At 37.8% G+C, this 13,306-nt stretch overlaps 1 protein-coding gene across 14 annotated transcripts in view; it reads left to right on the forward strand.

Moving 5' to 3' along the window:
- Window positions 1-10,235, forward strand: part of LOC105232674 (phosphatidylinositol phosphatase PTPRQ) — an 862,901-nt gene extending 852,666 nt beyond the window's left edge. For 13 of the 14 annotated variants that reach the window (XM_049451209.1, XM_049451203.1, XM_049451205.1 and 10 more), the window contains one exon: window positions 9,591-10,235. In XM_049451209.1, coding sequence (XP_049307166.1) covers window positions 9,591-10,145 — 555 coding nt within the window. In that variant the 3' untranslated portion in view covers window positions 10,146-10,235. The remainder of the gene's footprint in view (window positions 1-9,590) is intronic. The other variant, XM_049451220.1, reaches the window with a different exon arrangement.
- The last annotated feature ends 3,071 nt before the right edge of the window (window positions 10,236-13,306 follow it).

The raw sequence follows: 13,306 nt of genomic DNA on the forward strand, positions 1-13,306 counted from the left end.
TATATAAGCCGTGGCAGCGCCAACGTAATCAATCAGTGCTAAGAGTAAACTGCCATAATGTAGACGAGTTTTGAAATAAAGAGTTGTTGAAGTGAATTAAACGGCTTTTTGTTTTATTTGTCAATCCAGAGATACGAACCTAGTAAAGTAAACTAGCAAGGAGCAAATTCGCAACAATTGGTGTCAGAAGTGGGATTGTCAAATAATCCAAATTCAAGATGGTTAAATTCGGAGAATTGAGAATTCAGCAATTAAAAAAAGAACTGGAGGAGCGTAATTTGCCGATAAGCGGGCAAAAGGCAGATCTGCAGGCACGATTACGTAAAGCAATGGAAGCGGATGGAATTAATGTGGACGAGTTCGAATTTGATGGGCCAGGAACTTCTACAGAGGTAGAAGAAAAAGTAGAAGAACAACGAACATCATCAAGTGTAGACACGAAGATGCTGTTAGTGGCTATTAAGCAAATAGCAGAAAATGCAGTGCAAACAGAAAATCGTCTGGCACAGCAAATGACGCAAATAGCTGAAAATGCAGTACAAACAGGAAATCGTCTGGCACAGCAAATAGCTGAAAATGCAGTGCAAACAGAAAATCGTCTGGCACAGCAAATAGCTGAAAATACATCACAGTTAAAGTCTTGCCTTACACAACAAATGACTGAAAATATTACGCAGTTAGAAAAGCGTTTGGTACAACAGATTACAGAAAATAATACACAAGTGCAAGAGAAATTTTCAAAATTTGAAGACGAATTAAGCACGTTAAAAAATGACGAAGAAAATTTAAGATCAGAATTTCTTCAACTGAGTAATCGTATGCGAGAACTGCAACTGCATGGCCCTGCACCATCAACAAATAATCCAAGATTGAAGGCACCCACATTCGATGGAAGTATTCCATTTCAAATTTTCAAACTTCAGTTTGAAAAGACAGCAATGGCCAATAACTGGAATGCAGCAGACAAAGTGGCGTCTTTGTTTGTATCATTGAAAGGATCTGCGGCGGAAATCCTTCAGACTATTCCAGACTGTGAACGGGACAACTATGAGGCATTGATGAGTGCGATAGAAAGACGATATGGCAGTGAGCACCGGAAACAAATATATCAGATCGAACTGCAAAATAGGGGTCAGAAAATGAACGAGTCATTGCAAGAGTTCGCAACTGAAATAGAACGACTGGCTCATTTGGCAAATGCAGATGCACCTGTGGATTACATTGAGAGGGTGAAAATTCAAAGTTTCATAAATGGAATTCGTGATGTGGACACCAAACGCGCCACATATGCATTGCCAAAAAGAACGTTTGCTGAAACGGTTTCGCACGCCCTCACACAGGAAACAGCTTCCCTACTAAGTAAACCAGCACACAAAGTACAAAGGGTTGAAATGGAACAACTGGCGCTGATGGAAGAAATACTGAAGACTCTGAAGACAATTGCTGCACCGCGAGTAAATACAACAGGAAGATGTTTCAACTGTGGAAAAGCGAGTCACTTTGCCCGAAATTGCAATATAAAAGTAAACCCATCAAAACGGAAAGAGCCAACAGATAACGAGGACGGAGCATCCACATCTCACAAGTCGTTAAACTAAAACGGAACAGTTCAAAGGGGCGTGAGCTGGTTCCCACAACTATTTGCCCCGCCATCTCGATATCACAAATAGGTCGCCATGACAACAATCTTACTATCAACGGCATCGTAAATGGACGACTGTCAACGCTTACTTTGAATACTGGTGCCACACATTCAATTATCCGACCGGATGTGGTAAGAGGAACGGTTGAACCATTAGTCGGTTGCAAGCTTCGAACGGCCACCGGAGAGGAAGCAGCTGTTGCGGAAAAAGTGTTTTGCGAAGTGATGATTGGTACCCTGGAAGTTAATCACACCTTCATCGTAGCAGAAATCACGGATGAAATTATAATGGGAGTAGATTTCATGATTGATCACGGGGTTACTTTGGATTTAAACAAGCAAATGCTGTTTTGCCAGAACATGGAGATGCCTATAAACACCGGAGATGTGACCAACGTTGAAAGTAAGAGGGTGATTGTTGATGATAATCAGAGTATTCCACCAAATTCTGAGGCGATTGTATGGGCTAAAGTGAATGGAGGAGGTGGGACTGAAGAGTTGTGGATTGTGCAACCAACAAAAATATTTATATTAATTATTTATTATATATATAATATTTATATTGGTAGGAAGAACGCTTGTGAAAACTAGAGAAGACGCTACCATTCCGGTCAGAGTAGTGAATGAATTCAACACGCCTATAAGTCTGAAGAAAGGAGCAGTAATTGGACAGTGCCAGAATATAAGTGCAATAGCACGATACGAACGGTCACAACAGAAGCCTACTATTGAGCCACAGCAGATAAGTCCTACACTCCTAAACAATTTGCTGAACGAACTGCATGGAAATGAAAAATTAAAAGCAGAAAAACTATTAGAAAAATACGCATCCATATTTGCCAACGAAGGAAACAACACAGGAAAAACCAGCATTGTCAAACATCGCATAAATACTGGAGACGCTAAACCAATCCGACAAGCTCCGCGCAGGGTTCCACTAGCAAAACGTGAGGATGCTAACAAAATTATTGAAGACATGCACAAAAACGGTGTAATCGAACCTTCAATAAGTCCATGGAGCTCACCTATCGTCTTAATTAAAAAGAAAGATGGTAGCACCCGTTTCTGCGTAGATTATAGGAAGTTGAATGATGTCACAAAGAAAGACAGTTATCCTCTACCGAGAATCGACGATACATTAGACACCTTGTCTGGAGCGAAATGGTTTTCTACATTAGATCTACAAAGTGGATATTGGCAAGTCGAGATTGATGAATGTGACCGTGAAAAGACCGCTTTCAGTATGGGCGACGGGTTATGGGAATTCTCTGTGATGCCATTTGGGTTATGTAATGCGCCTGCAACGTTCGAGCGACTGATGGAACATGTGTTAAAAGGACTCAACTGGAAGACATGTTTGGTGTATCTTGATGACATTATCATCATGGGAAAAAGTTTTGATGATCATCTGAAAAATCTAGAGGAAGTTTTTCAGCGAATAGCATCAGTCGGATTACGCTTGAATCCCAAAAAGTGTTCATTATGGAAGAAGCAGGTCACATATCTCGGACATAAAGTGTCAACTGAGGGGATTCACACCGAGGAAGGAAAAATAAAAGCAGTCAAAGATTGGCCGCGACCCACCAACTTACATGAACTCCGCAGCTTCCTTGGCTTATGCACGTATTACCGCTGTTTTGTACCTGGATTTGCGAACGTGGCTAGAAGTTTACATGATTTAACAAAGAAGAATCGCCCGTTTGTATGGCAGTTGGAACAAGAAAAAGCGTTTGAGCAGCTTAAAGAACTACTTTGTACGGCGCCGATGTTGTCTTATCCAATACCTGGAAAGAAATTCATGCTGGATACAGATGCGAGCGCTTATGGAATTGGAGGTGTCCTGTCTCAGCTCATCGACGGACAAGAAAGAGTAATTGGGTATTACAGCAGAGTGCTCGGGAAACCAGAGAAAAACTACTGTGTGACGCGAAAAGAACTACTAGCTGCGGTGGAATGTGTAAAACATTTCCACAAGTATTTGTATGGACAACGATTCTTGCTGAGGACTGATCATGCAGCATTAAAATGGTTATTACAGTTTAAGAATCCGGAAGGCCAAATTGCACGATGGATCGAAAGATTACAGAATTACGACTTCGAAACGGAACATCGAAAGGGGATTCACCACAAAAATGCGGATGCATTATCACGTCGCCCTTGTCCACTGGAATGTAAACATTGCTCCAAATCAGAGGGAAAAGAAGGTATCGACGTGCGATTACTGAATATAGAACCTGAAGATGATTTGACTCCTCACCGCATCAGAATCAATCAGCTGGAGGACCCTGATCTTGCAAAGCTGATAATAGCCAAAGAAAATGGGGTACGACCACCAAAGGAACAAATAAGTAACGAGAGTCCAACTGCAAAAGCATATTGGGCCCAATGGAACAGCATAAACCTCGTTAATGGATACCTTCATCGTACCTGGGAAAGCGAAGATGGCAAACAGTCTCGTCTGCTGATCATAGTACCGAAGTCCATGATCCCGAAAGTATTGAAAGAATATCACAATGGACCTAGTGGAGGGCACCTTGGAATTACAAAAGCTATAGAGAAGATTAAACAACGGTTCTACTGGATCGGTTGTCGAGATTCCATAGCAGAATGGATAAGTAATTGCGTTGAGTGCATGGCAGCTAAAGGTCCTAAAGCCAAAAGTCGCGGTAGGCTACAACAGTACAACGTGGGATCACCATTTGAACGAGTCGCAATCGATGTTGCAGGTCCGTTCCCAACCAGTACGGCCGGAAACAAATATCTACTGGTTGTCATGGACTATTTCAGTAAATGGCCAGAAGTATATGCCTTACCAAACCAAGAAGCGAAGACAGTAGCCGAAGCATTTGTAGAAAATTGGATAACAGGTTCGGAGTGCCCGTCGAATTACACTCAGATCAAGGCAGGAATTTCGAATCTTCTATTTTCCAAGAAGCCTGTACATTATTGGGCATCCACAAGACACGGACAACAGCGTTACATCCACAATCAGATGGAATGGTGGAGAGATTCAACCGAACGCTCGAAGAACATCTGCGAAAAATCGTTGATAAAGATCAACGGAATTGGGACAAGTGCATCCAGATGTTCCTGCTGGCGTATCGTTCAGCGAAGCACGAGACAACTGGTTACACGCCAGCAAAGATTATTTTCGGATCTGATCTGCGACTCCCTGCTGATCTTAAGTTTGGAACGAATCCTACAGCTGTAAGAAATGATGGAGATTATTGTTCTGCCTTAAAGGAAGGAATGAATGAATTGCATCTAATGGTAAGACAGCATACGCATCTGATGAGCAATAAGATGAAGGACCGTTTCGATCAAGCGGCAAATTCAAAAGGTTTTGAAGAAGGTGATCTGGTCCTGTTGTACAATCCACTTCGAAAGAAAGGCTTGTCCCCGAAACTGCAGACAGCCTGGGAAGGACCCTATATGGTGATGAAACGACTTAATGACGTGGTATACCGCATACAAAGAAATGGGAAAGCACGATGTAAAATGAAAGTAGTACATTTGAAGAGGCTCACCCCATTTGGTTCAAGAGGATTTGTGCCTAATCGGGACGATTAGGCTTTAGTGGAGGGCAGTGTTACAAAAGTAGTATTAAGTTGTATTTGTATTGCATCCCTTATTATGAACAATAGCTGTAGGTATATGGAATAGCATTTGTCTTGTTGTAGACATCTGGCGCCGCAGCTGTCTGCTTGTCGAAACAATAGACATCTGGCGCCGCACTGTCTGCTTGTCTACTTAAACAATTGCTGAGTCTGGCGCCGTATAGCATTATGTTCTGGTAATTTCCAGACGCAATATTCTAGAAGGACTCGTCGGCATCAGCGAGAAGTGTGTGGCTATATAAGCCGTGGCAGCGCCAACGTAATCAATCAGTGCTAAGAGTAAACTGCTATAATGTAGACGAGTTGTGAAATAAAGAGTTGTTGAAGTGAATTAAACGGCTTTTTGTTTTATTTGTCAATCCAGAGATACGAACCTAGTAAAGTAAACTAGCAAGGAGCAAATTCGCAACAATACTTTTACCAACTGTTAGACCGTCATCAATAACTAGCAGTTGGTTGACATATTTCGGTTTCCTCGCTGTTATCGCTATTATGATTCTCAGTTTTGTCTTCATCTGTTATTAATTCAATCAGACAATCATCATCTAGAGGTTTATCTATCATTAATTCGTCGAAGGTCGTCAAATAATTCTTCTTTCGTGTGCCAAGGCTATATGTAACTTCAAAAAAATTCAATAAGACAATCATTATCTAGAGGTTATCTATCATTATCAAAGTGCTTTCCAGCAGGAATTTAGTGTTGATACCCTTAACTTTTCTTTGTCCATTGAAGCATTTGTAATGCAATCCAAAATAAAATATTTTTTCCATGCATCAACGATCGTAAGGTTGTCCTTCTCTACTGCATTGAAATTTTATTTGAATGCTCGTTGAATATAATAAAGCTTAAACCTAGCAATTATACCCTGATCTAATGGTTGAATCAAAAAAGTGGTGTTAGGTGCAAAAATATTACTTTAACATTTGGATGCTATGAGCAAAATTAAGACATTTCTGTTCCATATATTTTGTTTTTATAAATTTTTTTTCTCAACCGTGTAACTTCAAATCCATGTAAAAAGAAACCGGGTAAAAAAAAGAGTTGAGTGTATTAACATTCAGGCTGACGATACGTGCTTAACCCGGGTGACTTTATGACTGACCATCCGTGCCATATAAATTCTGAACAAAAAGTATCCGTAAATTTTAAATAAAACGTAAAACATTTAATTTAATATTTCTTTTGTCGTCTCAAAGTAATTCCCATCACAAGCAATAAACCATTATTCCAGTTCTCGAACAACTTTTCATAAGCACTTTTTGGGACGGCCTTCAGCTCCTTCAGCGAATTTTGTTTTATCTCTTCGAACGATTGAAAACAGGTTCCACAGTACGGCAACTTTAGTTTGGGCAACAAATAAAATCCAACGGAGCCAAATCTAGTGAATACAGTTTTTTCCCTCCATTCCGATGATGGTTGCGTTGTTTGCATGTCAAACTCATAAACCCGCATCTCATCTCTCCATGAATGTGGGATCGGAATTCGCTCCATGCAAAGAGACCTGCTTACGGTACTCTTTTCGAAAAAAAACAAGAACGCGTTTCATACCCAAAACATCAACTAAAATCATTCGAACGGACTTGCGAGAGATGTCGATCTCTCTTGCCTCTAACACTTGCTTGACGATTTTCAGGCACCATATAGTTAACTTTTTTAAACTCGCAACGAATCCGCACACTTTCAATATAACTTAGTAAAATACCAAAATGTATTGTAATCCATTCACGATTTCGTTGAACAATGAATGTTGAATTCTTTCTCAACATTTTTATACTCTTGTAACATGATGCTAGAGAGAATAGTAGTTTTGTTCACCAAACGGTTTTTTCTAACACATAAAACTAATCAAGTTAGATGGTAGGATGGATGGTATGTAGGTTTATGGTATACTGTGCCCAAAAAATAAGGTGGCATTTGAATTTAAACTGCGAGCTTTGAAGGATTGGAGAATTATTTTTTTTTTTAGGTTGGTAGTACTGTCAGTCACATTTATGTCAAATTTCATGTCAAAATATTCATTAGTGTTTGAGATACGTGCCGTTTTGTGAGCTGCTACAAGAGAGTTTTTCGTTATTTTGCGTTGTCCAAATTTGTTGAGCAAAGAATTTGCATTAAATTTTGTTTACGGAATCAATTTTCTGCTGCTAATATGTTGATGATGGTGCAGAAAGCTTTTGGTGATGAGACTATGTCTAAAAAAATGTTTACAAGTGGTATAGTGAGTTCCAAGCCGGCCGTGAACGTGTCGAAGACGAAGAGCGTCCAGGGCGACCATCAACCTCAACCGACGAAGCTCACGTTCAATAAATCAAAGATTTGGTGTTGAAAACCCGTCGGTTAACAATTAGAGACCTTGCTAATGAAGTTGGCATATCGAAAGGCTCAGCCAATACCATTTTTAAGGATGTTTTGGGCCTCAAGCGCGTCAAATCTCGACTGGTACCGAAAATATCGCGAATAGCGAGCGAATATCGTGCCAAAAGGGAGCTGAGACCAAAAAAATTGCGCCAAAGTCGCTAAAAAATCAAGGTCATGTTGACTGTTTTCTTCGATTATCGTGGTGTTGTGCATTATGAATTCCTTCCAACCGGTCAAACAGTCAACAAGGTATATTATTTGAACGTTATGCGTCGTTTGCGTCACGCTATCCGCCTAAAAAGGGCGGAATTGTGGAAAGACAATTCTTGGTTTTTACACCACGATAATACACCATCCCATACTGCCCTCGTAATTCGTGATCATTTCGCCAAAAACTCAACCCATTTCGTTCCGTAACCACCGAATTCACCAAGCTCAAAAGACCGCTCCGGGGACACCGTTTTTATACGATAGAGGAGATTCAAGCCGCAGCGAAGACGGAACTGAAGGCCATCCCATGATTACAACCAGTGTTTCGAAGATTGGAAAATCCGTTGGCATAAGTGCATTGCATCGGGAGGGGATTACTTTGAAGGGGATGAAACTGATTTGGAAAAATAAATAAATAATTTTCAAAATAAATACAATGTCACCTTATTTTTTGGGCACAGTACATACAAGTATATAAATGGTCACGATGACGAGATGAGTTGAATTTCGAACGACAGTCATGTTGTCTATCTATCCGTCCGTCCACCTGAATAAGCGGTAACTTTAATAAACCTTAGTACCTTGATATATTTACTTAACTTGGCGCATACGTTCGGATTGCGATTGCGGATTGCGAAGATGAGTTCAAAGTTGAGCGTAAACGGATCTCTGCTATGCAAATAAAACATCATTAATTAGCGTAAAAATTGACGAAATCGGACATTAAATTCCATATAATTCTTTTACTTTTCAGAATAAACCAATAAATATATCCTAATTAAACTTTGCACAATTAGTGAGGGGACCTCATAACTAAAATAATCTAAATCGGACATTAACTGTTCAAGCCCCCACCGAAGATGTAAACCCAAGTTTCTTTAGCGACTTTTCACTAAATATATCGACTTATTTTGCAAGAAAGGATGTAAAGAGCCCAATTTCCGAGTACTTCTTATTTATTGTCTTTTTATTGACTTCTAAAGCTTAAAGAGAATCTGGTTGTTCGGACAGTATTGTGTATTTACCCCACCACTCAGATGAAAGTAAGCCTCATTGGAGAAGATAATTTTCTTAATTTTTAAACGTTATTCTTGCGTATATATTTCCATAATGAAATTGTAAACATTACTGGAATACAAGTACAATAAAAACAATTAAGGAAGTGCTAAGCTCGGGTACAACTGACCATTTTATACTCTTGCAACTTGCAAGAATCAAAACCCGGGAAATAGGGATGATCGAAAATCCTGATATTATTTATCTATTTAGACACAAAGATACACTGTTATAAATGAAACACGCTCTCTTTTTTTATTGGGATAACGCACATATTGGCTGATATATGCGGTACAAAGTCAGCGCGAAGTTCGAAAATCTTTATATTAGGTATATGGGGGCTAAGGGAAGTATTGGTCCGATTCAACCCATTTTTGACATACAAATAATAATTCATATCATATGTAAATTTCGCACAATGACCGAAATGAAACCGAACTTTAGGTTCGGTTATACTCGAATTTAGCCCTTCCTTATTTTTTGAATTTAAGGTTTTGCCAGTACTAGAAATTTTTTCAAGCAGACGGGAATGACTAAATCAGCTAAGCTCAAAAGGCAGATAATTTGAAAATTTATTTTATAGGGTCTTTGATGATTCCTTCTAGAAACTTAAGGGTTTATGGTATAAAACAATTAATATTAAACACAAAAAATAGAAATAACTTTACATTTATATACATATTAATATTTTTTTTAATATTTTCAGATCAAATGCCACGAATATTTTCCTTATGATTCAAATGGAATTTCGGTTATTATCAGGAAGAAAACATGCTTTGAATATTATGACCGATCCGAGATGTTAATTACTCAGGAAAAGTATGGATTAAAACGGAAAATTGATCATTTCTTTTTCAAAAAATGGCCAGATCATGGATGTCCCAAGGATCCTGCGCACTTGATAAATTTTATTCGTAAAATAAGAAGTTATCGACTGTCTAGTTATTCGCCAACTGTTATTCATTGTAGTGCAGGAGTCGGACGAACTGGTACATTTATTGCTTTGGATATAATAATGCAAAGGTTGAAGTACGAGTTTAAGATAAATATTTATGAAACTGTTAAAAAGCTACGATTTCAAAGAATGAAAATGGTTCAAACTATAGAGCAATACACTTTTTTGTACGAATCTGCGTATGAACTTGTCCATCGTAATATTAAAAAACAAATATTTGATGAAAACAAACTAATTTTTCCACATAAAGGCGTTATAATGGCAACTATGTATAATTCTGAAGAGCGAAATAACGAAAATGTCTAATTTGTAATAGCAACTTATAATATTAAACTCATTTATAAAATGTTAGTAAAATTATTAAAAGTTATAAAATAAATGTACTATAAAAAATAATATGTTGTTAATTTTCCATGGAATTTATAATTGACTAACAAATAGGCGTTCACACGGTACTATTAAAAGAAGTCCACATGACATTGCAGACTCAACGGAGTGCTATTAGTGACAGTTATACAATATTGGGCCGTATGTACTATATAACTATATAGCTATATACTATGTATATATCCTTGTATATTTCTTAATAAAACGTGACATCTCTTTGGAAATATTAAACAGAATCTGCTTGGTAGGTATATACCTATAATATATATGGGGTACCAAGTCCATACCAAATCGACCACTTTTGAACCCGACCCCTTTAGATTTTGCTGAAACTTATCCATCCTTTTCTACCCTTTGAAAAACATGTTTGAGAATTTTTTCAAAATTGTTTGTCCAACTTCAATAAAGTTATAAATTTTTCAACAAAATGGCTTTTTTATTTTTAAATAGCCATAACTTTTGTAGAAATTGACTTTTGGGGACCATTTTTTTACATTTTTGTTTTTGAATGAACTTTTCGAAAAAATACACCAAAAAAACACGATCAATTATATAAAATAATCGGTTTTTTTTAAGTAAAATCGTCATTTTTTGGAAGTTCGCCATTTTTTTCCTAAAAAAAAACTGAAATTAATTTGACAACTATCCCTGCTAATCTCGGAGTGGGCCGATTTTTTTATATCTTTTTTATTTATTTAAAAAAAACTTGTTAAATTGTCAAAAATGAAAAAAAAAAAATTCCCCAAACTTTATTTCTATCATATAAAATATATAATTTAACAATTTTATGATGTAATATTCTCAATTTATAGACTTAATTTACGAATATAATCACCAAGATTCAAATTTTTACCTATTAGTAAGGTCGATAAACTAGGGTTGGACAATTACAGACTTACCTATAGTCAGTATACTAGATTATATGATTATATTCGTAAATTAAGTCTATAAATTGAGAATATTATATCATAAAATTGTTAAATTATATTTTTTATATGATAGAAATAAAGTTTAAGGAAATTTTTTTTTTTCATTTTTGAAAATTTGACAATTTTTTTTAAATAAATAAAAAAATATATAAAAAAATCGATTCAAATTAATTGAAGTTTTTTTTGTGGAAAAAATATTTTTATATAATGATCGTTGTTTATGCGACATCTGGTCTTGCGATATTTGCTACGCCGCACGTAACATCCTCGCAGCACGCATCGCACAAAATCCACACACAACATACCAAAAGGTCACACAACCCAATGCAACACAACATTTTATCCACACAACCACAGCTACAAATCATACCAACCACTCTACACACCAACACTTCGCTTTTTTCACCACCCACAGCCGATACAAAAGGATTGGTCAAATCGGAATGAGCGCCTTAGTTCAAAATTGTTATGTGGAACCAAAGTAATAATAAAATTTTGTACAAAGAAGAAGAAGATTTTGTGTGAATATAAGATACGCATTGAAAAAAAGGAATAAAGAAATACAAACAAAATATTAATTTGAAAGTGAAATACGTTTTTTCTTTATTTCAACAAAATTTTGCGAATTAAAAATTCCAGGTGTAAGTGCAACAAGTGAGTATATCACCGACAACGGGGTGAACAAAAGATTTACAATTAGACAGGTGGTCCTTCGAACCTCTTTGAAAGGCACTTATTTAGAGAAAAAAAAAGAAAAATACAGAGTACAAGATACTCATACATACATATTAGTTCTTGCGTAGTTCTAGTTTTATTCGTCGCATCGGGTCAAGCTATACCTTTTTGGAAAGCTCATTTCACTCGCTAACACGTGTTTGATTGATTGTCGTTTCTTTTAAGTCGTTCGTGAATTATAGCGTCGCAAACATGGAGAAAAATAAAGAGAAAATACGGCATATTTTACAGTACTACTACGATAAAGGCAAAAATGAATCTCAAGCCACCAATAAAATTTGTGCAGTTTATGGACCCGATACAGTTTCCATTTCCACCGCACAACGATGGTTTCAACGTTTTCGTTCTGGTGTAGAGGTGGTCGAAGATGCGCCACGCTCCGGAAGGCCTGCCGTCGAAAATTGCAATAAAATCGCTGAATTGGTCGAAAGAGACCGGCATAGTAGCAGACGAATTGACGCAAAGAAACATCTTTGACCGTATCGACGCGTGTGAATCGCTTCTGAATCGCAACAAAATCGACCCGTTTTTGAAGCGTATGGTGACTGGCGATGAAAAGTGGGTCACTTACGATAACGTAAGGCGCAAACGGTCGTGGCCGAAAAGCGGTGAAGCGGCCCAGACGGTGGCCAAGCCTGGATTGACGGCCAGGAAGGTTCTTCTGTGTGTTTGGTGCGATTGGCAGGGAATAATCCACTATGAGCAGCTTCCCTATGACCAAACGCTCAATTCGGACCAGTACTGCCAACAACTGGACCGCTTAAAGGCAGCACTCATGCAGAAGAGGCCATCTTTGATCAACACAGGCCGAATTGTCTTCCATCAGGACAACGCCAGGCCACACACATCTTTAGTGACGCGCCAGAAGCTCCGGGAGCTCGGATGGGAGGTTCTTTTGCATCCACCGTATAGTCCGGATCTCGCACCAAGTGATTACCACCTGTTTCTGTCCATGTCGAACGCGCTTGGTAGTCTGAAGTTGGCCACAAGAGAGTCCTGTAAAAATTGGCTTTCCGAGTTTTTTGCCAATAGGGAAGCGAGCTTCTATGAAAGTTGAAGTTGGCATCTCGTTGGGAACGCGTCATCAAACAAAACGGCACATATTTAACTTGAATCGCATTATTGTAACCAATTTTATGAACAATTGAAAATTCAATAAAAATACCGCAAGACTTTTTTGACAACCATTATATACATATGTATGTATTTTTTTCTTTTAAGTAACAGTTAGTCATATTTCGGGATAAAATATATATGTATATGTGGGGTTCGCTACCCTCTTCAGTACCCAATATTCAAATAAATATGTCTCTTTTGGTTTTAAAAGTTACAATCCGCTTTTATTTACAGCAACAACTTCTTGATTTCACAAACGTTATTATTTTTCTTTTAGTTACGAGAAGTGTTGTACACAAA

The sequence above is a fragment of the Bactrocera dorsalis genome, chromosome 3, assembly GCF_023373825.1.
Source record: "Bactrocera dorsalis isolate Fly_Bdor chromosome 3, ASM2337382v1, whole genome shotgun sequence".
Lineage (NCBI taxonomy): Eukaryota > Metazoa > Arthropoda > Insecta > Diptera > Tephritidae > Bactrocera > Bactrocera dorsalis.